The sequence below is a fragment of the Colias philodice genome, chromosome 1 (assembly GCF_061535455.1).
Source record: "Colias philodice isolate Cphi_HAF_F1 chromosome 1, ilColPhil1 Martin Lab GWU primary, whole genome shotgun sequence".
NCBI classification, from domain to species: Eukaryota; Metazoa; Arthropoda; class Insecta; order Lepidoptera; family Pieridae; genus Colias; species Colias philodice.
The window spans coordinates 15,867,231-15,894,363 of record NC_143086.1 but is presented as its reverse complement, the minus strand read 5'-3'; the positions used below and the strand labels follow the sequence as shown (position 1 = coordinate 15,894,363).

The 27,133-nt window shown below is 35.1% G+C and overlaps 1 protein-coding gene across 2 annotated transcripts in view; it reads left to right on the top strand.

Moving 5' to 3' along the window:
- Vps13B (vacuolar protein sorting 13B) overlaps window positions 1–24,661 on the top strand; it is a 66,258-nt gene extending 41,597 nt beyond the window's left edge. Inside the window, exons 55-89 of one of the 2 annotated variants that reach the window (XM_089695207.1) lie at window positions 441–610; window positions 757–833; window positions 1,203–1,384; window positions 1,551–1,666; window positions 1,871–1,959; window positions 2,430–2,560; window positions 2,868–3,016; window positions 3,377–3,502; window positions 3,789–3,900; window positions 4,750–4,926; window positions 5,443–5,598; window positions 6,468–6,569; window positions 6,834–6,925; window positions 7,445–7,628; window positions 7,996–8,166; window positions 8,693–8,843; window positions 9,567–9,709; window positions 10,004–10,084; window positions 10,192–10,240; window positions 10,423–10,523; window positions 10,689–10,794; window positions 10,969–11,067; window positions 11,433–11,587; window positions 11,948–12,182; window positions 12,435–12,667; window positions 12,964–13,099; window positions 13,432–13,639; window positions 14,617–14,687; window positions 17,519–17,706; window positions 18,349–18,501; window positions 19,884–19,979; window positions 20,278–20,352; window positions 21,564–22,038; window positions 22,104–23,583; window positions 23,637–24,661. In XM_089695207.1, the coding sequence (XP_089551333.1) occupies window positions 441–610; window positions 757–833; window positions 1,203–1,384; window positions 1,551–1,666; window positions 1,871–1,959; window positions 2,430–2,560; window positions 2,868–3,016; window positions 3,377–3,502; window positions 3,789–3,900; window positions 4,750–4,926; window positions 5,443–5,598; window positions 6,468–6,569; window positions 6,834–6,925; window positions 7,445–7,628; window positions 7,996–8,166; window positions 8,693–8,843; window positions 9,567–9,709; window positions 10,004–10,084; window positions 10,192–10,240; window positions 10,423–10,523; window positions 10,689–10,794; window positions 10,969–11,067; window positions 11,433–11,587; window positions 11,948–12,182; window positions 12,435–12,667; window positions 12,964–13,099; window positions 13,432–13,639; window positions 14,617–14,687; window positions 17,519–17,706; window positions 18,349–18,501; window positions 19,884–19,979; window positions 20,278–20,352; window positions 21,564–21,737 (4,488 nt within the window). In that variant the 3' untranslated portion in view covers window positions 21,738–22,038; window positions 22,104–23,583; window positions 23,637–24,661. Of the gene's footprint in view, window positions 1–440; window positions 611–756; window positions 834–1,202; window positions 1,385–1,550; window positions 1,667–1,870; window positions 1,960–2,429; window positions 2,561–2,867; window positions 3,017–3,376; window positions 3,503–3,788; window positions 3,901–4,749; window positions 4,927–5,442; window positions 5,599–6,467; window positions 6,570–6,833; window positions 6,926–7,444; window positions 7,629–7,995; window positions 8,167–8,692; window positions 8,844–9,566; window positions 9,710–10,003; window positions 10,085–10,191; window positions 10,241–10,422; window positions 10,524–10,688; window positions 10,795–10,968; window positions 11,068–11,432; window positions 11,588–11,947; window positions 12,183–12,434; window positions 12,668–12,963; window positions 13,100–13,431; window positions 13,640–14,616; window positions 14,688–17,518; window positions 17,707–18,348; window positions 18,502–19,883; window positions 19,980–20,277; window positions 20,353–21,563; window positions 22,039–22,103 lie in introns of both variants that reach the window. The other variant, XM_089695200.1, reaches the window with a different exon arrangement.
- Window positions 24,662–27,133: the final 2,472 nt, after the last annotated feature.

Genomic DNA, 27,133 nt, shown 5'->3' with positions numbered 1-27,133 from the left:
TGAGTTTTTGTGTGTTTGTGTGTGTGGTGTTTAAACTTCATTTAATTGTTATACCTGAGACAGAGATGGTGATTTATCAAAAATAGAGTTGGTGTATGATTAGAAGCAAAAAAGCTATTATAAATTATTAAAAAGAGCGTGTGTTTCGAGCACACGTCAGAAATGAAACTTCTTTGGCAAGATTCCAACGACCAGAGACACCAAAATCGTCGCCTTACGTGACGGTATTGCTTTGACGCAACCTTAAAATTATACTCTCAAGGCGCTAAAATAGGTTTCACTTCAAAAAAAACATTAAATTCTACATCTGGGGTTATTGATACTTGTTAAAAAAAAACTGATCAAGTAGATGAAAAGTAATCATCACAAACATATACATATAATCACCCCAAAATCGTTACAATTATGTATGTATTTTTATTTTTATGTATTATTTATAGTCGCTGAACCATTCGAGAACAAAAGGAACCGAACCCAAACCCCCAAAGGCATCTTTAGACGGTCTCATCTCGCTTTGGGTGCATAACAACTGCGCCATTGCGCTAAGAATCGGTCAGGAAGGAACCGAAGAGGTTATACCACTTGGTCCAGGAGTCAGTTTGGCTTACAGGTAACTTACTTGGATAATATAACTTGAATATATTTTTATTAATTCTTATACTGCTAGTTATGGATTCAACATGTAAGTAAAGTTCATAGTAAATATTGATGTTAAACAATTTTTGCCGTTTATTATTATTATTAAATATATTCTAGGTGGCGGTCAGCTACGGCTCCGAAAATGTTAAGATTCGCTTTAGCAGGTCCTTCCACAGAATGGCATTGGTCTACAAGTGAGTGAACTTATGTTTATTTATTTATTGAGTTTCTTAAATTGTTGTTATTTTCGTATTGCTGTTTTCTATAATGTTTAAATATGATATTACTTCTTTATGCATGATTTTTTAAGCTTTTCCAATCAATTTTGCTGTATTCACACACGCTTTAAAAGATATTTCTTTGAAATATTAAAATCTTAATATGTATAAATCTCGCGTCACAATGTTTGTCCTCAATGGACTCCTAAACCACTTAACCGATTGCAATAAAATTCGCACACCATGTGCAGTTCGATCCAACTTGAGAGATAGGATAGTTTAAACATGTAGGTACCACGGGCAAAGCCGGGGCGGACCACTAGTATTAATATAAATATTAAACAGGCTTACCATTCACTGAGGGAACTCGACGCGTTCGGCTCGAAGACGCAGAAGATCTCGTAACAGACTACAGTGGGGGGATGTCGCTATATGTACGTGTGGGGGAGACTGGGGCGAGACGGGATATGTACCTTGCTGGAAGGCTGCTAGTGGTCAATATGCTGCGGCTGCCTCTATTGTATAAGGTGAGGAAATTATTCATTAATTAATGCGTTTAGGTGTCTCCTCCTAGTAAATGTGAGGTGTAAATTACTATGTACTATTAGTGAGGTAATAAAATTCATAGCTAGCCAAGTTTTGTTAAATGATGAAACTTTGTGCGCAATATTTTAATAATTAATTAAAAAACAGGTTCGGTCTCTGAGATCCAGTCAGAACACTTGGCAAACGATTAGTTCTGGCGAATTGCAACCCGAGACAATCGGCTGGAGCGTGCTCTGCAATAGTGACTCTGAATCTGTTCTCAAGTATGTACATAACTGTTTTTAAGCTATTCGAAGTGAAAACTTGCTTTTATTGAGTTTTTTACATTTAACGCTAGTTCTGCTTCTGAATTATCTCTGGTAACATGTTATTTTTAAGTAAGAGCTCGTGCTGCTTCTATTCGGACACAATTTATAATAATAAAATTTTGAATAATATCATTTTTTAATGTACTTCATATATTTTAGACTGAGATTCAATTCGCAAGAATCCGGCTGGTCTGGCGATATACCATTGAAGGAGTGTCGTAAAGAAAATGTGCCATGGTTGGTCAAAGGTGAGGTTCATTTAGATATAGCATTGCTGCGAATTTCATGTTTTTTTTTTTTAATGAACAAATCTCTTATGCTTCACAATGTCGCAGATAACTTTTAACTGTCGAAGATTTAACAACGCGGATTCTATGTATAAGTATAAGTTCTATGTGTAAGTAGCAAAATTTATGTTATTGTTGTTATTGTTGTTATTTATGTTTTTTTAGACATTTTATAAGACAGCACCCGTAGGTTGCTGTCTTATAAAAAAAAAAAACATAAATAAAACATCAAGTCTAGCCATATAATTTTGCTATTTCACAATGTGTAATTGAAATTCACACATCCTCAATGTTTTTATCAAAATTCTATTCAAAATATTTTTCGTTTATACGTGCTAGCGAATGAAATTACGTATTCGCATTTAATAATTCTAATTTACAAAACAATTTTTATTTATATTCATTAACTTATTCTAAGTATTATTCCACAGTGCCCAACACAGGCGACGTGCCATACATATCAGTATGGTGTCGTGTGGTGCGCGCGCGCAGCGATGGACGCATTGTAGCTACAATATGGCCGTTCTATGTGCTCACGTCACATTTACCGCTGGATACTGATGTGAGTTCAATATAATATGTTTCTATATTTAAAGTTAACTCTGAAGATGAAGAAATGGTATAAAATTGTACCCACCTCAAATGAAATTTATGTTTTTTTTTAATAACAAATTTGACATGAAGTAAATTATTAACTTTTGACGAATCTTTGAAACTTTTTTGTGTAAATGAAATATACATTTTTATATTATTTCTATCGTATTGAATACCTTTAAATTATCTATGTCACTTCCAGAATTTTATACATACTTAGTATCCATTCAAATGTTAACTATTGATTCAATTTTAAAATTATTCTACGCGATTAGGTATTAATATCATCGGAGCTCAGTCAAGCGGAGCTCGAAGACGGCCAACTACCCGCCATAGTGCAGACGGCGCCGGGTCGAGGAGCTAGTACTCATCTCTCAGCACCGGGAACTACGTCAGCCAGACACACGCTGTCTTTTCAATATAGGTATAATTAATCTTGTTGCCATGGTAACCTTGGATAAGTTGTAAGATTTATGATGACGAATATTTAAAGAAGGAAAAATTAGGCGACTCATTAACCTGCCATAGTAATTAAATTCTCTTTCGCATTTTTTTTTCAATATGCATCTTGCATAATAATTTACCTGTCAGATTGTTTAAAAACATTTTTACACATGTGCGTACATGTGTAAAAAATGTTTATTGTAAACAACTATTTCATCAAAAATCATTTGATAGAAAAATGCTTGACAAAGCCAGTATGTGTTATATGAATTTATAAAATGTCTCAATTTTTTGAGTAAGTTTTATTCGAAATATTTGTCAAACATCCTAATTGTTACAGAAACATCGATTGTCCAGTAACACGTGATGCGGTGCCTCTGCACTACGGCGTCACGGACACGTCTGTGTTCGAGAAGCCCACTACTACTAATACTGTGGACGAACTATTGGATGTTTTACGGCAATGGTACGTAGTTTGTGTAGTAATACATTTTGTGATTTTAGCAGAAAAAAATGATTATAAAGACCATTATGCTGCAGACACTGCTTGACCTATGTATCCTAATGCACGAGACTAAGCCCAGTCGATTAAAAAGAAAGATCAGAAACTTATACATTAAAGATTTGAATAAGAAATAACAAATTAACATTAATATTTGAATAAGACTAAAGTAATATTTTTTGTAATGTTTAATAAAAAAATTGTAAGATATAAGGAAAACGAATTCTCCAAGGAAAACTCAATTTAACAGGTTAAATCGTTCAGCGCGTGACGCAAAAACAACATGGCCGTATTCTATAGTGACCAGCCATTGGCCGGGAACATGGCAGCCGGCGTTGCTGCAGCCTCGATGTGATATCAATGTGAGTTTGATTTTAGGATAACATACTTTAGAGAGGTTGGAAATGTTGTTTATTTTTAAATGATTATTTTTTAAATTAGACTGTCTTCATTACGATAGTCTTTGCTTCTTGAAAGTAGGGTATTTTGATGTTGTAAAAATTTGTAAATTTTTGATTTTGAATTCCGGTATGAATAGAAAAAAGATCTCTAAATTGTGATGAACTTACTTCAGTCACTTTTTAAAAGTGGGCGTGTATGCTTACTAAATTGAACGTTTTATTGTAGAGCCATTTTAATAGGCAACATTTGACAGTTCAACAAAATTCAACAACGTAACCTAGTAACCACGACATAGAATAACATGATATTTCGTTTTGTTAGAACTGCACATTTGTTTAACTTTTTCCAATTACGATTACATATTTATAATAATAATGACCGATAGAAGTAATTTTAGGACTTGATTTTACTGATAAACCATTCTAAACATAATGAACAATTTCTGATTTAAAGAACTGACGTCGCTACAATTTTGTGTCAATAAACCTTTTTTCTTTTTAAATACCAGAGACTTTACTCTAAAAATCGAAATCTGACATCTAGAATCGAATGCATTGATTACTTGGGAATAAAAATTATCATAAATTATTGACATGTGTTTCAAGTTCGATTGACAAATGTTTCAAGTCCGTATCGATTAATTCACTTTAATCGATGTTTTTAAGCAGGTTACCACCCTATGAAGATAAAATTGATAGACGTCAAATGTTGCCTATTAAATTGGCTCTACTATAATCATAATTTTTCTAGCCAGGAATCACCATGAAGATCTATCCTGTCAATCATATTGTAAATATTTATTTACCCAGGTCCGCTACAACCCCGTACGAGCGGGGGGTGGTTGTTCACTAGAACTACAAGTGTGCCCCGTGGTGTTGCTCGCGAACGCGTCGCCGATTGCGCTCACGCTGCGCGCGTATGATGCGGCGCCACTGTGCAAGCTGGAGCCTGGTGTTGCTATATCCCCGCCTACTATCATACTCAAGGTATAGTAACGTTTAAATACCATCTCAAACTTAAGCATTTATGAAATAGACTTCTTTGAAAATATCATATGAATGGTATAGGTAATAATACATAAATTAATATTTACTACTATCGGTCCGCCCCGGCTTCGCCCGTGGTACCTACATGTTTAAACTATCCTATCTCTCAAGTTGGATCGAACTGAACATAGTGTGCGAATTTTATTATAAGCGGTTTAGGAGTCCATTGAGGACAAACATTGTGGCACGAGATTTATATATACATATTTACTATTTAGCACAAGAAAATAGGATCACACACGAAAAGTCTACTTTTAACTTCATTTTACCTTACGTCATAATATCTTCTCTCTACTAAAGGAGGGACTCATTAACGTAATTTTTTATCCTGTTTTACATTCATTTTGAAATACATTTTGTTCATTTTATGCATTTAACAAAACAGTGTTTTACATTAGCTGTTACAAACCTTGCAGTTTACCAAAAAAAAGGACTTAATTTTTTGTTTGTCCACAGAAACCGTTCTTCATGTCAGTGGAGATGGGTCGCGAGACGTTCGTGAGCGGTCAGCTGGAGGTGTGTGGTGAGGAGCCCGGGCGGTACGGCAGGCCGGCGCCGGGCCGCGTGGCGGTCGACCGGCCCGCCGCCTGCGCCATACACTGCAACCATAAGGCGAGTCACCTTGGAGCATTCTCTTTACTATATATGTATTTCTTTGTTTTTGTTTTGTTTTTCTCCGTGACCTTGGAGCATACCCGTTTCTCTTTTACTATATTTTTTGTTTTTTTTTTCCTTTGATTTCGATTGAACGCACCCTATGAGCCGGTTGGAAGTAACAGAGTGGGTTGAATGTCTCCAATGAGTGTTGGATGTCACCAACGAACTTTTTGGCTGTTTACAACCAGTCGGTTGGATGTCTCTGACGCACTGTTTGGATGTCACCGGCCAGACTGTTGGACGTCACCACTGAGCTCGTTGGATGTTGCCAATTACTCGTTACCGTGGCGTCGTGGTGTTTTGTGGACGTCTCTGCAAGTCTGCTGCATGTCGGCAGTGACATGTCACCAACGATACTGTTGGTTGAGCCAACAAGTTCGTTGGATGTGACCGATGGACGTCTCACGTCTGTCGGATGTCGCTAAAGCATCGGTGGACACAGTTGGATGTCACCACCAAATCAGTTGTATATCTTCAACTAATACGTTCGAAGTTTTCAACTAGCCTGGTGGATGTCTCTAACTACTGCATGAGATGTTAACTATACACCTGGATGTCGCTATTGGATGTCTCCAACAAACTCGTTGATTGTTGCCAGCTAGTCTGCTAACAGTCATGTCTCCACAGACTCTATGGGACGCTTTCGATCGGTTTATTTATTTTATTTAAATATCTATTAATATAATTATTATAGTTTAAATATCTATTTAACTCTATTTATTCATTTATATATGATGGCGCTGCTGCTACAACGTATATGAAGTGCGAAAGTCGGATAAATATTGTGTAAATGTGTGTCTAATCATCCGTCTTTCCAACAACAGGTTGCCTTACTTACTCTTTACTATGAAATAAAAGAAGATATAAATGTTCTCGGAGTTACTTCTACCTACATCATCATTAATAGGCTACAGACTGATATACTGGTGAGTGGTACGAGAGCTTGTAGTGGAAGTTAAATTTTCGCATACACATTATTAACATACACCCGAAAAAAATATTCTTCCGTCGACACCATTCCACAGTCCTTACATAACACTGGGAACTCATTTAATAGCAAACATAACTTATATTATTAACTTAAAACTCACCATCCTTTTTCCAAAGTTCCTCATATATCATCCCATCTCATTTCACCTAAATTGTAACATGTACGTACACGAAACTGCATGCACACAACCGTGTTCTAGGTATCTGCTATCGCCGTGCCCAACGAAGCAGACAGCCACTGTGTGTTGCAGCCGAAGACATATAAAGTTGTGCATCCGACTGAAGAGGGAAGGTAAGATAGAAATAACTATGAAAAATCCAGAAGGATTTTTTAATTTCATGTATCCTAAGATCTTGAAGTTCTTCCCTAAAATGAATATATTTCTTGTTTGTGTTGCAATAAAATAAAAAAATATTGAATCGTTAAATTTAATCCCATAATAGTCATATAATAAGGAAAAAGAAGTCCTGTTAGATGAGACAGACTCTATAAGATTTGGTTAAAATAGCTTTGAATAAAGAATACCACCTTTGTAAAACAGAAATACTCTATTAAGATATATCAAATATCATATTAAAGGAGATAGACTATCTAATTCATTAAGATTTTGAATAGCCAATAGTTTCGCTTAAAAACGCTTCGCATTCTTTGATTTCATATCTATGTGTCTTCTATACCATTGTCTTCTTTATAACACCTCAAAATCCAGGATTGATATCGTATCAGTTTTTTATCATTTTTTCCTTTTAGTCGAATCAATGTTCAACTCCTAAACTATCCCTGAAACAAACAACTAATTTCCCCTCGCAGCATCCACGGCACGCCGCTGTCCCGGTTCTGGGTGCGCGGGCGGTGGCGCGGCGGGCACGCGGAGGAACTTCGCCCCTATGTGTGCGTCGCGCTGCCGGGCGCTGCGCCCTCGGCGGCCGCGCCCGTGAGGTTGGCGGCGGAGCCCCTGAGGAGGCCGGTCGCGTTGAAAGAGGGGGGTGGTTCGGTGAGTTGCTACGGAATGGATAGCAATTTAAGGGATGGAATGAGAATGGAGGGAAGGATGTTGAAAGCATATAATTAGTTCCTTCTTGAATTATTATTGTATAATGTTCTGCATAAAAATGATATGGAATGTATTGAACCAAAGCAAAAGTATGTTGAATATTGATAAAAGTAAACATTTTTGATAGTAGTAATAATTGGATTTCATAATAATTGGGACATTTTATAATCATGCGTAATTAAACAAGCGTCAGATTTCACTTTATCTATGTTCAAGTTAATTAATTGTTAAAAATACATCATTTCATCAAAAGCATTCTAACGAAAATACTTTATTTATGCAAATAATAAATGGATAAATATTTTAGGTACCGGTGGTAATATGCCAGCAGCATCATGAAGGAAGATGGATAGTAACAATAGCTGAAGACCCGTGTCCACAGTTCCTGATACAAAATCGGACGGGAAAACCTCTTGCCGTCGCTCAGCCGATGCAGTTTGAAGGAAGCCCCGAGGACCCTAAGAGACATCGGAGTCAGGTAATTATTAATGGCTTATCACTCACAATTTTTTTTTTATTTTCACACAAACATGAGCCTTAAACTTGAATGTGACAGCTTCTTTTGCAATAATAAGAAAATGTTATGGGAGCGTGCTACCACTACGTAAACGTAATGCACTTTCAAATTTAACTACCTAATTCTAAGTTATATGTTGATTTATTTGGAAGATTCTTTCATCGGTAGGAAGCCACGGAGTTTCTGTTTGACGTATACTAATTTTATTTGTTTTTAAATAAACGAATTAGATGACGCGGTTGGCGCAGTGGTAAAGTAACTGCCTACTGAGCCGACGGTCCCGGGTTCGATCCCCGGTCAGGGCAAATATTTGTGTGATGAACTCAATTATTTGTTCTTGGGTCTGGGTGTTATTATCTATATATGTTTTTATTAAATATTATATTTATCGTCGCCTAGTACCCACAACACAAGCCAATTGAGCTTACTGTGGGACTAGGTCGATATGTGCAATAATGACCTATAATATTTATTTATTTATTTATAGGCAGCAAAAGAGTGCTCGGGCGCCCGCTGGTGGTGCACTGTGGAGGGTCTATCGGGCACGCACTACTCCACGCCGGCGTACTGCGCGCGCTACCCGCCCGCGGAGGGCGCCCGCCCCACGCTGCCGCTGCTCGTGGTGGGCGTGCCCCGAGGTATTGTGTATTCATTAAATTAAAAAAAGATAAATCACAAGTGCTTTATTCTACCTAAAAATGCATAACAAAGCAACATCAATAAATGAGTATTAAATATTTTCAGACGATCCTTTATGAAACGATTCTTACGTCATTGTGACAAAAAAAAACTATTTTATCAATGATTTCCGCTCGCGGCTTCGTCCGCTTTGACTAAAACCTAATAAATTATATACTAAAACCTTCCTTTTGAATCACTCTATATATTAAAAAACGCATCTAACTCCGTTGCGTAGTTTTAAAGATTTAAGCATACAAAGGGACATAGGGCAATATGGACAGAAAAAGCGACTTTGTTTTATACTATGTAGTGATATAGCGGTAAAACATGTCTTAAACAGAACATGTATGGTTAAGTGTGTGTAACATGCGCTGCCGCTACTCGTCGTGGACGTGATTGTGGGGAGGTGGGGAGGGAATTAGGGATATAGTGAATAAACTGCATTGCCACTAGCCAATTGTGCAATAGATGTGAAAAAAAGATGAAATAAATAAAAAATACATGTTAATATAAGAGTAGGAAATCAGTCATTTCCGAATTAGTAGATCGTTTACATTGATTTACACTTTCGAGATTTGTGTATCTGTCAAAAAAAACGAATAAATTATTGAGTATTAAAAAAAAAGACAAAAAATGTATTATTAGTGGAAAAATACAAAAAAAATACTGCTCCTTCGCAGAAGAACTAGACCCCGACTGGAGTCAGCCAATGGCAGTGGCGGATGGCGAGCAATTGCTACAACTAAGCGGTGGACTCACAATCAAGGTGCGCGTGCGCACGCATCCGCACTCCACGCTCATAGAGTTGCAGGATATCGATCAGGTAAATAAGTAATAAATTTAAATAATGGTAAATGGGTGATTGAAATATTATCGAATAATGTAGTCGGACACTTTTTATTTATTATCCAATTATTTTTTGGTAACACACTTGAAAAATAATTTTTCAGAGTAATGAAACAGATCTATAGAGTATCTATACCAGAAATAAAAAAAGCTAATAAAATGGAAAGATGAATGGGAAGAAGCTGGAAAATTATTAAAAAAATAATCTATCTTGTTATTTTTTTATGTTTATGTAATGTATTTGATGTAAAACCGCTATTATTATTAACAGTTCGATATATCAGCAAGTGATATACGCCGCCGTCTGGTTGGTCCGTTTATAGCTAAGGACTCGTTGCCAACTTTTAAAGAGGTAAACACAACTTAATTTTTCTACACACACTACATTTGATAAAACGCAAGTAATATTGCATTCATACAAAAAACAGAGTTTAAAGTTTTAAATTTAATATTATTCAGGTACAACATGGTGAGGCGAGCCTACAACGCATCACCGCTGATGATAATCGTAAGTAAAGCCAATATTTTTAGTGTAATTCGTCGGATTTTTCAATAGAATTTCAATCTTATCTAATGAAACAACTTCAATACCTAAATATCTAAACAGTTTTCAATATAACCAAATTTAAATGAAATTAAGTATACAATTTGATTACGTGAAAATTTTGTCATACAAAACAATATTTTCAGTGATGCCAGAACCATCTAGTAGCAGAACGGATCCCGAAGACGCACCACTACTATCAGTAGCGAGTACTACACAATCACTTTCCTCGTCCAAAGTCATCAAGGTAATTAATTTTCCTCTTCTTTACTTTTATTATTATTTTTTCGTTTTTTCTGAAGTAGTTTACAAATTGTACCATCAATACTATTTATATTGTATAGTGAATTTCATCGTTTTAGTTGAGAAAGATTAAATGAATGATGAAGTACTATTATTTTAATATTTTTAGGCTGACAAGAAAGATAAGCAAAACACGATAGTAATGACTGAAATAGACGCCTTAAAAGATTCGTCACTCGCCAAGCTGTCGAGTGCTGTGCGAAATGATATCAATGGTAAGGGAAATTATAATTATTTAAATGTAAATTGTTACTGATTATTTGCACTAGTAGTAGTAGTAGGATTATGTGCAAAACTCAGACAATACGTTAAATAAGAAATCCATATTACATATTTAATTTCAAGTGCATTTTATAAAATTTTTGAATTTATATTTGTTTCTAAATCAGCCGCGTTCGACAAACTTCAAAGTTCGGTAACAGTGGCTCACGATGAAAATACTGACATGTCGGAAACTTCCATAATGTTACAAGGCGTCACCGATACAGGTTAGTTTAACTGTATAATGTAATCAATTTTCAATCTAAGAATCCACACATAGTTATAGCCTTTGATTTTTTTCATTAGGTACTTTTATCTTGTTCCTATTGATTTTTAATAATGTTAAACGTATCCAACGAATTACTAAGCCATTACCTATATCTAGATTTTTTATGAAATAAAAACATACAAACGTAAAATTTTACAAATGATTAGCAATTATTATTTTTTCTTATCAATAAGTTGAAGCTGTTGCATTTAGGTCTCTAATTATTTTTTTTACTGTGCTTGTCACTGAACTCAAATCTTGACAATTTGCTCCGTATTACAAAAAGTATCGAATTTTATGCTAAACGCTCGTAAAAATATCCAGAATGGTCAGACAGCAGTCACATGTGGTCTGAAATGGACCGTATTCGCTGCGTGATAGACAGCGTGGCGATCAGCGTGGCCGGCTCTGCGGAGGAGCTGCCTATAATGGCGTTGTATTTGCAAAGAGCTGCGATTTCACTGAAGGATAATGTTAGGGTGAGTTGGGTCTTAGAATCTGGGGGTAGAGTCTAATTTTGGGTGATTATTATTGTTTGCTAGAAGTAGAAGAATAAGTATGCCTGTTACAGCTTAATTTTTGATTATCAATGCTTTTATTATACTTGAAAATTGATAGTTGGAGAAATGATTAAGTTTTGTTGTGCTAATATTTTCTGTATTAAAACTCGATTTGAGGAGAATTTAATTTATCATATGCTCGCACCAAGTTTGCAATAACTAGAATTCATTTTCTTAACGCTTTTTAAAAACTTATTACACTAATAATAATTCATCATTTTCAACTACTTTTCGTTCTAAATTGGTAGACTATAAAAAAAATACTTTATTGCCTTTCAGAAAACCAAAGTGACCATCTCGGTAGTCGACGTTCAAGTAGACAACGCGCAATACGAAGACGGGCAATACGACTTCGCGGTGGTAGCTACCACCAGAGCAGAAACCGTGGATGGTGACCCCTGGCCACCACTGTGGAACATGGGGGAGGAGGACTTCGACATGAGGGTGGAAGACGCCAGGCTGATGGTGGTCACCTGCAACGATAAGTGGAGCGTTGGTGGTAACAGCTTTAATGGTGAGTCGGTTCAATTTCATATTCTCTAACATATCGTGTGAAAAACGGAAGGTAGGAAATAATTTCCATATAATATTACTTGTGGTCATGTAAAAACCGCCTAATTTATATAAGTCCAAATGTTAAATGTTTCGTGTTGTAAATGCTTGCTTGATGTGCTATATGAAACTATCTGGATTGCTCTGATTGCTAAATAATACTTCCTTTTATGATTAGGTCAGTGTTAATAAATATTAAATTCTTCCCTTTTAGAATTGACAGAAATAGAGATGCGTATAGGCCCGCTAGGTCTATACATAGAAGACGCCTATGTTTCCGCGCTGGTCAGTCTAGTCAGGGTTATCCCGGGGAGGGATAGAGGGAGTATAGATGGGAACGAAGGGAGTGAAATCGCGTTGGCTGAGGCGGTGTCGTTGCAGCGCCCTCTGAGGTTGAGGAAACTGCTCATACATCCTTTGGACTTGACACTTACGCTGCATACTGCGGTAAGGGATATTAATTAGTAATTAGTACTTATAATATAAAAGGAAGAGGTTGAATTATTTAGTAATTACTTGGTATATTGTAAACTTTCAATTATCTATCCTATGGCTAATTCTTCATTATTATAAACACATTTTGTAGCTTTTTGTCTTTTTCTTATAGCATAAAATGTTGATAATAAAGATTATAAGAAAGTGGGTTATTTTAGAATTACACACATAATTTTTTTACATCATTATATTTAACAGTAAACATTTAAATTAGTTTAATATATTTACAAAAGTTATTTTATAACCAGGTACGCATGTACATAGCGCTTGATCAGAGCCCGCTGCGCCTAAGCGCTTTTCAGTTACAAGACGTGATGACGTCACCAGGCCGTTTGACACATGCGCTCACCGTGCACTACTTGTCCGCCGCCATCTTGGGAGCTGGTGAGATTAAAGTTGTTTCTTAAGCTTGACAAGGGCATAGTTTGTCTATAGGGACAACGAATGGGAATTTAAAAATAACTTGCATTTCTTGTCGATGTGTTTATCTGTAAAAAATGGTAATTAAGTAATTATTATTTTCTTCTTCTAAATTTTTCTTCTTTATAATTAAATTTTTTTTCGTTATTTTATGCGCTTTGTGATTTTCGACTTGCTTATTTTTCTATAATTTTTTTAGAAATATTTTTGACTACTAAATACACTTCATCCAACCATTTCGTATGGTAACGACAACATGCAATCAGTTAACAAAATATTATATACACACTACACAGGCTGGGTAGTAGGAGGACTAGAACTACTCGGCGCCCCGGGTGCACTCGCAGCTCGTGTAGGCGGGGCGGGCGGAGGCCTACGGGGCGTAGCCTCCGCAGCAGCGGCGGCTCTACTCCGCTCGTTGAGCGCATGCGCAGGATCACTAGCGCGTAACCTGGATCTGCTTGCGGGAGATGAACAGCATGCGAGACGGGCTGCGGCTGCTAGGTTACAAGCATTTAACTTCTTCTAGGGCCGATTTTTAAATGCTTGGATAAAACTTATTCGTCGAATGGTGTATAAAACTACCATTTTAAAAACGTATTCTAGTTGCCCGTATTTGACAGTTTACGTGACATTTTAATATTATCGTGTAATACTTTATTGGACCGATAAGTTTTATCCAAGCATTGAAAAATCGGCCCTTAACGGTTTGGTATAAGTTATGTAAAATTGAGGGGGCTTTGTTAGTGGTAAATACTGAGATTGTATTGTGTCTGTCTGAATGTAGATGATAGCTTTTGGAAAATAGATTTTCTAATAGCAAATGCAAAGAAGTGTTGCTTAAATTGATTATCTTTTGATTGGAAAGGGTGACTCAATATCATTAATAAACTCAAGTGGCTTCCTATAAGACTTCGCCGGAATGCAAATGCGTTGAAGTTGTTATTTTCCATCCTCTTTGATCCCAATTCTCCCTCCTATTTAAAAGAACAATTTAATTTCCTAGATTCAGGTGTTTATACTCTTCGTTCCGCTGATAACCTTCTCCTTAGCTTTCCTTCTCACCACACTAGTTTCCTTGGTAAATCCTTTGTAATAACCGCTATCAGACTTTGGAATTCTTTGCCTATAGCTGTAAGACGAGCTTCCTCGAAAAGTTCCTTTAAAACTCTTTTAAATAAACATTTATCTGATTTAGCTTTTCCTTCAAAATAATAGTATGTATTATATCTTCTTTTATTATTCATATAATATGTATTTTATTTACTCTCTTTTATCTTTATTTTCATTGCCACCCGTGTACCCATTTAATATCAATCTTTATCCTTTACCTTGGGCAGCCTGGAAGAGATCGCTGATAAGCGATAAGGTTGCCTTATGTGCTGTGAATGTTTCCTTTTCTGTTAATATTATATGATTGTAAAATTTGTAATGGTACATAAAATTGTTAAATAAATAATAAATAAATATTACATTTTCAGACGGCGACCACCACCGAACCTCATGGCGGGACTTTTTGCAGGCATAACTAATTTTGCCATCAATATACTAGGTAAATAAGATATAGAGCAGGCTCCAAGGAGATGTTCGTTTGCAAAAATCGCGGACCTAAATCTGACTTCTGATATATATTGTATAGATCCCAGACATCCTATAGACAGATGTTGCCAACCAGTTTTGTGGTCCCCCTGCCCGCACCCCGGTAATTAAATATGGCATACAAAGAAAAAAATAAAAATTTCCAAAACATGCCGTGTGGGGTATCAAATGAAAGAGCTTATTGAGTAGATCACGAATATACAGGGTGTCCCAAAAAGTAGTGATGAACGCAAGTTGGGAGGTAGAGGACCTAGAGGGCTATCCGAATCACCCCCATGTATGTTATGCGATTTTTCGTATTTTCGGAGTTATGACGTTTTTTTCAATTTTTCTGCTATCGCCGAGTACGATGATATTTTCACTCATGGTGACGTGAATTATTGCGCTAGATGCTTAATTTTTTTTGTGTGCTAAGCTGAAAGATAGGTCAATTCAGTATGGTAACATTTATTATCGTTAAATCTTCAAATGGAATAAAAAAAGAGTTAAATGTCAAGAAAGATAAAATTATCCAGTATGTTCAAAACTTCAAGGGCCCATAAAAAAATAAAATCACATGAAAAAAGTTTTCCATTTAGCTTTTAAAAACTTGCTCTATCTATTGGGTAGCTACCCTAAAAATTTCATTTTATTATTCAGAAGGTTTCAATCGAAAAATTGAAATCTAATATGGTAAGTGCAAATATTTTATTAACATGATGATCATTAAAACTATTAAATAGGTGTTTAATTACCAGAAATTTTTAAAATAACTCAGCTATGGCTCAATGCAAGTGCGACATCACCTTAAAAAGTTGTCTTTTAAATGTCTGAATGCCCTTTTATCATTTTTAATGGTTTCTTCTGCTACTATGAATTTCGGGGTTATTTCGTCCAAATTGTGGCATTCTTTCAAGTAGCCGAGGTCTTTTTAGTATCCCCATTGAAACAATTCAATGGGGTTTAGGTCGAGGGACCGTGGAGGCCAGGATTTAAGGCAGGCGTCACCGGCGCATGCGCAGGCTGCAACGACCAATCTATCTTTCAGGGTATCTTTGCCCTTTAGCCTGGCCTGCACGGTCCCCGGACATAAACCCTATTAATTTTTTTCCGTGGGGATACTACAAAGACGAGATACTGCCATAATTTGGACGAAATAACCCCGAAGCAGAAGAAACCATTAAAAATGATAAAAGGGCATTCAGATATTTAAAAGACAACTTTTTACGATGATGTCGCACTTGCACTGAGCAACAGCAGGGTTATTTTAAAAATTTCTGGTAATTAAACACCTTGTTATTGGTTTTAATTTGTTTTTATTAATCATCATGTAAATTCAATTTTTTCACTTGCCTCATTTAGATTTGAATTTTTCTATTGAAGCCTTCTGAATAATAAAATGAAATTTTCAGGGTAGCTACCTGATAGATAGAGCAAGTTTTTAAAAGCCAAATGGAAAACTTTTTTTATGTGATTTTATTTTTTTACGGGCCCTTGAAGTGGTGAACATACTCGGTAATTTTATCTTTCTTGGCATTTAATTCTTTTTTTATTCCATTCAAAGTTCTAACTATAGTAAATGTTACCATACTTAATAATAGGCCTATCTTTCAGCTTAGCACAAAAAAAAATCAAGCATATTCCGCAATAATTGACGTCACCATGAGTGAAAATATCATCGTACTCGGCGATAGCAGAAAAATTGAAAAAAACGTCATAACTCCGAAAATACGAAAAATCGCATAACATACATGGGGGTGATTCGGATAGCCCTCTAGGTCCTCTACCTCCCAACTTGCGTTCATCACTACTTTTTGGGACACCCTGTATAGCATACTATATACATTTCTTACACTTTCTCTAAGTTTTTTTAGAAAATTTACGTAAATGGTCCATTTTTGAGTTAACTTTAAACCACTATAGATTGAAAACTCATGAATATATTTTTTAAATTATTATTTTAAATAATTAACAACAGTCCATTGTTTATGATTCAATAGTTCGTAATATAATATAAGTGAGCTATGTGGTGGATTTGATGAAAATAACTATATACTATATGAACTTGAAAATATACTCGCCATCTTTGAATGCTCCCCCCACTCCCCCATGCAACTATTTCACTGTACGAAATATTGAATCGTAAACAATGGACTATTGTTAATTATTTAAAATAATAATTTAAAAAATATATTCATGAGTTTTCAATCTATAGTGGTTTAAAGTTAACTCAAAAATGGACCATTTTCGTAAATTTTCTAAAAAATCTTAGAGAAAGTGTAAGAAATGTATATAGTATGCTATATATTCGTGATCTACTCAATAAGCTCTTTCATTTGATACCCCACACGGCATGTTTTGGAAATTTTTATTTTTTTCTTTGTATGCCATATTTAATTACCGGGGTGCGGGCAGGGGGACCACAAAACTGGTTGGCAACATCTGTCTATAGGATGTCTGGGATCTATACAATATATATCAGAAGTCAGATTTAGGTCCGCGATTTTTGCAAACGAAACTCCACTGAGAGTCCGGTCTAATAACAATATAGTTAATTTATTGTATAGAATTGATAAAATTTGCAATTTAGGTTCAGGAAGACTGTATTATTCATAAAAACAATTTGTTCACTTAATTAAAATGAGTTACATGCTCTAAAATCTTAAATTAAACTAATATCTCTAGTTTAATTTAATTATCATATTCAAATTAAAAAGCTCTAGAAATCGACTTAATTTTTAATAATCGTACATCTATACAATTACTCTTACTTCTTGTCTTATTATATTTTTGTTCTGTACACAGGTGCAGTAGGTGGTCTAGCCCACCACCCACTAGTGGGAGTGGCAGTGGGCGAAACAGAAAGTGGGACTGCCGCGTTACGACGGGGTTTATTGGGTGCTATCACCAAACCGCTGAGTGCTACAGCTGATCTCGTGGCGTATGCTGGACATGGCCTGCTCACACAGACCGGATGGGATCCTGTGCCACAGGTGGGATTATATAAATATATAAATAATAAATAAATATTATAGGACATTATTACACAAATCGACCTAGTCCCACAGTAAGCTCAATTAAGGCTTGTGTTGTGAGTACTAGGCGACGATAAATATAATATTTAATAAATACATATATAGATAATAACACCCAGACCCGAGAACAAATAATTGAGTTCATCACACAAATATTTGCCCTAAACGGGATCGAACCCGGGACCGTCGGCTCAGTAGGCAGTTACTTTACCACTGCGCCAACCGCGTCGTCGTAATTATATCGTAATTATATGTAAATGTAACTAGCTGCTTTAACACTTGTTGTTGTTTTGCCCTATTGCACCTTTTTCACGTTTTCTCTCGATTAGTACTTTTTTACTTCTCGATAAGAACTTGTAGTGCCCCAAAAAAGCGTTAATTAACCGAATTGGTCGATCGGTCTTCGAGTTTTACGCTTAGCATATTCTTTGGCGATTCATTTTTCAATTTATTATCCGTCAGTATCTGTCGTATAAATCTCGACAACAACTCGTTTCCTGGTATAGATACAGAAATAAAATATGTTCAAAATGGATCACCACCATAGGAAAAATAGGGGACATAAGTAACAAAATAATTAGCTAAAATATTATACTGTAGCCCCGTTGGGTGGCGAAGCCCGAGTTAGAGGCGCAGACCGGTTGGCAGCGAGACTGCGTGCGATGGACCTTCAGACTATCATCACTAGCTGCCTTCACTGGATTCTCCGTGCTACTTGCTGATGTTCAGCTACATTTGCTTATTACGCACAAGGTAAAGATGAAAATAAAAATAGTGTCCGTATAAAGAAAGGTGGCTGGCTATTCACGGTCAATCCATTGTATGAAATGGCGCCCACAAAATGATGGTAAATCTCGACGGACCATCGTAAATTTGTATCTTCACTCTATTTATTTCGCCTAAATCTTTAAATGTTGCAACAAATGAATTGACTGTGAATGCCCTCCTTAATAACATAAAACATTGAGATAGAGACAACGCCACCTAGTACTGAATTTAATGAAATAGTCCTACAGTTACCTAGACTTGAATAAGCTCTGATAGACAACGACATCTAACCTAACTAGACAAAACTATGTAGTACTATTGAAACTTTACTAGAAGAGTACATACCTTCACAAAAAGTTTGATTATATTTACCGCACCGTACACAAATATTTCTGAATATTCAGCGCCATCTAGTACCAAAATAGGCAAACCATATCCTTCGGAAACCAGACCATACTTGTAACCTAGTCCTTGCAAAACTTTATCTGGTGCACTCATATTAATTTTCCTAGAAATTTAACGCCATCTATTGCTTTAGTTAAGTTTAAGCTAGCTGGATGGTTTATGCACATGCAGTCATCCTATTTAGACTACAGGCCCATGTTGAAAAAATTATGGGTCATTTGACCCACCACCTGACCTATCTAGAATGATATAAGAGCATAAAATAATAAGATTCAGCACTATGACGTCACTCGTAAGCTGTCCACCTGAGTGCAGGTGAGAATTCGAAAGTTCAGGTAGAGATTTTCTCCCCTTGTCTCCATGATTTTTGTACGGCGTTGCGGAATAATGGCTTAAAAGCAGTATAGAAATAGTATGACACAGATGCCGTACAAAAATGGTGGTCCACAAAGTCGGAATTTATTTTTATTTTTCGACAGTTGCCGGGGTAAATTTGGTCATTTGATTTTGTACGGCATCTGTGTCATACTATTTCTATACTACTTTTAATCAATTATTCCGCAACGCCGTACAAAAATCATGGAGACAAGGGGAGAAAATCTCTACCTGAACCTTCGAATTCTCATCGCCACTCAGGTGGACAGCTTACAAGTGACGTCCTAGTGCTGAATCTTATTATTTTATGCTCTTATATCATTCTAGATAGGTCAGGTGGTGGGTCAAATGACCCATAATTTTTTCAACACGGGCCTGTAGTCTAATTCATTTGTAATTTACATGTTAGATGGAGGCAAAACAAAACGATGGAGTTCTTACTTGTTACTTCATTTTTAGAATATTTTAGTGGATTTAATGGCTCTATTGTGTTCCAATTTAAATTATCTTTTTGTATCGGATTTATCCCATCTATTATTCCACAACATGCTATTCCTATTTTTAATATAGATTAAAATATTTCGTAGTTTTTGGTGATTGCGGAACCCGAGTCGGAGCGTGTTATAGAGATGATAGACTTCAAGTTATGTACTTTGGGACCTTACGAGGGACAAATTATAGAGGTAAGTTGAAGCTAATAAATAAAAATGGAGAACTTTTTGAGCACAAAATAATCAAAAAAAAATGTACAAATTATAGTGAGAAATACATTTTTAGTACATTTATTCAAATAAAACATGATCTGTCATGTCAATAAGTACATCAAAATATAATGATTGTTTGAATGAATAAGTAAATATTCAAGTTTTCTTAACCTTCATTGGTTTTACAAATTACCTCTATTCCAAAAATAAATCCAAAATTAAATTTTAATCAAATGTGTCAAAATGGTAAAAGAATTAAAATATCGTTATTTTATAGATTCACGTTACACAAAGAAAATATCCAAGGATGTCTGAATCACGCGTGGCGCTGGATGAAGACAATGAATATCAGGTAATATAAATTGAATATTTATTGGTAATAGATATCACCTCCCTCACCCTTGTTCATGAATTGTGATTGATTTTTCGTATCGACTCTAATGGTTAGGGAGCCAGGTGCAAATTTGGTTAACTATTTCCTCTCAAGAGATAATTCGTCAGACGCATGAGAGTATAGTATTATAAAGCCTCGTGAACGTCAGCTGGCGCTCGGTTGGGGGGGTGAGCGGTTGTAGCCTCCCACGCACATAGGAAAAAAAATACATTCATTCATTCATTTCCTCTCAGCTAAAAATTTGTCAAATTGTAGCTAACCCAATATCTCAACGAAAAAAAATAGTCAGCTGGTTACAACATGGTGTATTATACGTCAGCTGGTGTCTCGAACATGAAAGTTAAATTTAAAGAAAAATTTATTTTCCGTTATTTCCTCTCAAACAAAAATTTACCTGATAATAGCTTATATGTAACTGTGGATAAATATATATGTCAGCTGGCTGTATCTTGGTGGAAAAACCGTCAGCTGATACGGGAGGCTACAACCGCTCTTCCCCCCAACCGAGCTCCAGCTGACGTTCACGAGGCTTTATAATACTATACTTTGATGCATTTTACTAATTACCGCTTGAGAGGAACTTGGTCATAAAATCTGCTGCTGGCTCCCGGACCATAATTATACAAGTTCGTTTTTATCAAAAACAAGTCGAAGTATAGTATAGGGTTAAGATGTAATGAGGTTTTTTTGAGAATATACATCGTGCAAAAAGAAATGATGTAATAATGAAAATGTGCTTTCCAATTACAAAATTAATCTAATCAGTTTATATTCTATTCTAAACTCTTGATATTATATTACTTTCTGTATTTTTATTAACACTAGAAATAGGAAATAAATCCATAATGTAATGTTTTAACATATTTACTTATTATAAAAATTCCGCCATGTTTCTGCGGCTATTTTGCGTAGAAAAAGGTGTGAAAACAGTTAAAGATAAAGCCTTCGTAACGCTCAGCAGCTTGTCAGAGCTGCCGAAAGATTCCGGAAGCGACTTATAGAGAAAAGAGCGTGTGTGCCGAGCGCACGTGTTAGAAGTGAAACTTCTTTGGCAAGAATCAAAGATACCAAAATCGTCGCTTTACTCCATGACTTGACCTTGAAATTTTACTTTCAACGCGCCTAAAGAAGTTTCACTTCAAAAATCAACAAGTAATCGGTTGTTGCAGTTAAGTGCAGCCGCGATGGCGCGCGTGGCTCGCTACACGGGGGCGGAAGCCCGTGCGGGGGCGGAGGCCCGGGTGCTAACACTACTGCCAGCTCCGGGGTGTGCGCATGCGCTGTATGCGGCTCTAGCGGCTGCGGTGCATCATAACACGGGAGATCACACGGCTATGCTCTAGAGAGGGTGCCGGTGGATCTGGTGGTCTATAGCTGCTCTATATTGGATCTAGTCGCAGCTCTAACGGTGGTTCTAGTCGTGGTTATAACCGCTGCTGTAATTATGGCTCTACATGCTGCTCTATAGGGGATACAGTCGTGGTTTTTGACGTGACAACGTCTTATAATTCGATAAAGCCGGCTGCACGCACGAAAAAACATGACTCATGCGGCGTTACCTCGCTCTGAGGCGTTCCATGTAAGGCTTGAAGTGCGAGCGAGAGCGCGGAACGAGCGACAAAGAAGCAAGTCCGATTGGACGTTGTCACGTTCAACTATCGTCAGTAAACCGACTTTACAGACAACCAATTTTTTTTGTGAAGATCTAGTCGTGGTTATAGCCGTTAGTCTCACTGTGGTTCTACTATAGCTCTACCCTCTGCTCTAGTCATGGCTGTACTCGTGACTACTTGTGGCGCTAACTGCTACTCTAGTCCTGGCTCTACTTGTGGCTCTGGCTACTTCTCTAGTCCTGGCTCTATCAACTACTCTAGTCGATGCTCTACCAGCACAGTCAGAAATACAAAATGAAACTTGATTCGGATTTGGCTTTTCTACTACTCGTTCTACCCACAACTCTAGCCGCTGCTCTACCAGTACTGTTGACTCTACAGTTATAAATGCCAATGTTACCAGCTCAAACATGGTGCTCAGACGAGACTACAAATTATGCACATATTTTATTAGTTGAAGAAACCATAACTTTGACACTTGCATCAATACCAGCTTAAACTCGGGCCTCTACAACTACTAGCAGCGAGCTACACTCTATCGGCTGAAGAATTCATAACACCGGCTCTTGTAGTACGGGGGCGAACTAGGAATAATTTCGACTAGAGAGACATCAACATTATTTTTACGCAGGAGTGGCAAAGATGGGTTTTACCCGGACAATATGCGAAATTCTTCTTGGTTCGCGACCATACTTTATAACTCAAATTGTAATAACTGAAATCTCCCAATTACCCTTAAATTATTCTAGATTTTGAATGTGAAACAAGTAACTGTAAATACTGAGAAATCTGCTCATTTTCGAAAATTATTTAGTGTTTACTGATACAATCTTATATATTGTATCTAAAGTGCGTTTTACAGCAATTAATTGTAAAAATGGTAATAAGTAGGTAAGGTAATGATAAATTCGTAATACATTTTCTGAAACTTTATACGTTCCAAATTTTCTATATCTTTGTAATACTTCACTTTGTAACTATCACTTAAATATAATTATAGCTAGCACTTTTAAAGAACCATCCGTTTACACTTTCTTCATGCTTCTTGTCATTCCCAAAAACAATTTTAGTTAGGTACATAAGAACATAGTTCACAACAAGAAAAAGATAATAATAGTTGTAATTATATTTGCATTTATACGCAATAGATATTCCATATTAACATATTATTTTTTTTAATTATATTATAGCAAAAAAGGAAGTTAGATATGTTTCATTTACAATATAGATTTATTATACAAATAATTGTCATTTTAGTTTTGCATTTAACATGCTTTAAATTGGTTGATTTTTAATCAATATTCGATAGTATATTATATAGTATTATAGTCATATGAATATAAAAATAGCTGGATTGTATGGAGTAACTTGAATAATTAAACGGAAGAAAACATCGTTTTTAACATATAAATGTTCAATTTCTTTACTGTATACAGTTACAATATTTGGTCTTCCATATATTCATGTAATTTTTTTTTTCATTATTACTCATAGTTATGAATGTAAAAAGTATCAGTTTTTTTGTACCACGAATGTGAAAATTGTCTGTGTTTCTGAATTTTGAATTATTAAATATGTAACTAATAATACATATAAATCCCAAAAAAATTTATGTTCCTTCGGGACCAGAAACAATTAACAAATCTGGTCTAAAATGGTTATTTTGTTTCATGACAAGTATTTTTTATTTTGCACAGTATTATAAAGTGAATTAATTATACCAGGTGAGTGAAAGGAATTGATTGTAAAAAATTTAATATTTAAAAAACTACCCGAATAATTCAAAATTCATCTCGGTTTATAAAATAAGTAATTAATAGTTAAATCCTTTAATTATAATTAAATGTGATAGAATTCACATGGTAATGTTTCTTTTTATTTAGTTTATATAATTTTAAATTACATTTATAATGACAATAGAGCTCCATAGTAGAGATGGTAGAAAACTTTAGAATTTAATATATTAATATGGATATTATAAATAAAGTAAGTTGTAGATAATGTAATTATTCGATAAAATTATATGTATTATCCATAATATATTTGTGAATATGATCATTGTAAAATATGATAGAATAACATAATATTTGAGTCATCACATTGTTTATGATTTTTTTTTTTATAATAATGATTAATTATCTTTAATATAAATATAATTTTATTATAATAAGGAGTAGATTTTTAATCAATATAAATAAATTTGTAAGAGAGAATAAATTACCGTGCCAAAAAACTTTTTTCTTTTCAGTGGTCTTCTCTTCTTTTGTGTTCGGTTTTTTTTTTCGAAATTTTGACCTTTTTTGGCTAATTGTACTAACACACAAACACGAAAAAAGCACTGTAGGTATACGGTGTCATCTTTTAGTAGTTGGTAATAGAATAGATAAAGAATAATTACTTAGCATTCACCTCAATGCTAAATTAAAATCTAGAATTTTTAATATTTAGAATACCAGAATTATTAATTAATTTTAAATTTACTTAATCTTTCAAAATCGCTACAAAAGGTATTTTATATGGATCTTAGGATATTCAAAAGCAAACAATTTATTTGTCAGAAAAAGACTACTTTTATATTCCATTAGAAGTGTCAGTTAAATATCGGTTATTAATTGTATAATGTGTTCCTATGTTAATAAATTATTTTCAAATTATTTTGTTTTTCTTTTTTTTATTCCTTGATTTATTTTTATATTTTCATAAGGACGATATATATCTTAATACATAATTATTTACCTATTTATTTATATTTTGGTATGAATTACTAGGCATTTTACATATTTAGTCTCTCTTGATTCTTGGGCAATCTCAAAGGCATACGAAAGTAATAAGCCACATTACATTCAGTCATACAGTATATTGGTATGATTCAATGTCATTATCAATTTATTGAGGAACCTATAATTTATTTCGTCATATTGTACATTGGATATCTTAGAGTATAAGGAATAAATCGCGTTTAAAATCCGTTAAAACATCTTTTATATCTTATAGTACGATATATAATGAAATTTCCATGCTTGTTTTCATTTTTGTTCGTTTTTTTTTCATGCCTAAAACCGCTGAGCAGATTTTGATGATTTTTCATATATTTTGTATATAGGATATCTATATAATATATCTACATAAATATAAATAGTGACAATACAACTGAAAGGGAAATATGTAAATTGATAATGAAAGCTTGTACAGGGATCGGCAGTCATGTAACAATATTGGAGGTAGGTATATATTCATGAAGGCTCGGGCTAAGCGAGTAGGTACACAATATTATGCTTTGTTCTAAGTAAAACACTTAAATATTAAATATCGATACCATAATATTCATTATCCTCTGAAAAACAGTAACACTGTCTTAATTTACTGTAATATGATTTTTGCATAATTATTGCATAAACCGTATTTGGCTATTCCTACTAATTTTTATATGCAACTCTTTGTATTTTTTATGTTGCATTACGATTTACGACTTACAGTTACATTACCTATATTAAAATTCAATACTTTTCACAGTGAAAGTTTAATTTAAACCCGAAATAATGTTGCCAATTATCACCAATTAAAATGTATCCTTATAAAATACAACCCCCACAATATAGATTAGAACTTGGAGTTATGTTGCGGCGGGAACCGAGCTGGCGGTACGGGATGGTGAGCAATCACCTCCACCCTAGCAGAGGAAGAGCCTTAGCTAATATTTCCCCCTAAAATAAAATGTAATAAATTATCCAGGACACATAGCTCTCAGTCTACACGCACATGACGTCGTCAATGGATCCTCTCGTACGTATCAGTGAGGCAATCCGATAGCATCGTACGAGAAATCACTGTCTTCCTGTTAACACCCTATATCCGTTCACCTTGGCTTCAATCACACCGCCAGGCCACCTTCCTCGTATCAGCTCCTGTAATGATCAATTATTTATATTTGTGTGTATCCAGGACGATTTTGGCGGTTATTTTTATGTACCTGTTGGCTGTTGAACGTTATATGCATCTTTTATGATATGTAAGGAAGTATACAACTAGGTAGTAGATATTGATGAATAAACACAGAATAGCATTGCAATTACATACAAACAATTAAAATTACAATGACATAATACAAACTACAGCTATTTACACAATAGGTATGCATATGGATTCTGATGAGCAATCATCGAAGTTCTGAGAGATCAAAGCACGATATATTATTTAAATTTTATTTACCAGTAGTAGCTGTACTAACAGTACCTATGCATACAGCTATACTTACACAATATTCCTACCTATATATTCTCCGAAGTCCATTCTCAAGCCAAGCGCAAATTTAATCTTCAAAATTGTTATTGATTCATTTTTTAGTACGTCTAGCAACAAATACCTACCTAACAACTTTATTTAGACCTATACTGCTGACTAATATGGAATCAGTAAATTCCAACGAAATTTTATAATAATTTATTAAAGCCGTAGCTTTGCTTGCTTGATTTAACAAGTAACCTATATGCTAATCAGACTATACTCCCTGTAGGTACCAAATTTCATGCAGATCGGATCAGCTATTTTTGCGTAACAGAGTCACAAACATTAATCCATGCATAGTTAAATGCTCGCAAACTTTCACGATTATAAATTTGGTGCTAGTATTATTTCATGTGTAGCAAAAGTAAAATATAACATTGAACTATTTAGGTAGGTACCTACCTACCAAAAATCAGAAGCTATAAATTTAAGACAGTTATACGATAAGTAGTATCAAAAGGATAACCAAAGTATTCCTCATGAAAATTATATTTTGTTTACTTTATTTATTAATTTACATTACTTTAGAAACATCTTAGCCTATCATGCATATCCGCTATCGACACCTAGCCATCTAAGTGGTCTAGATTTCGAAACCAATTGCTATGTACCTAGATAGCCTATATCATTTTACGCGCTAATCTCGGGAACTACTGGTACGATTTGAAAAATTATTTCGGTGTTAGATAGCTCATTTATCGAGGAAGGCAATAGGCTATATATCATTACGCTACGACCAACAGCAGTAGAGCCAAGGGGGTGAAACCGCGCGGAGCAGCTAGTAACATATGAAACTTAACAATTAAAACAACTTATGTACCTACCTAGTACATATTGCCAAC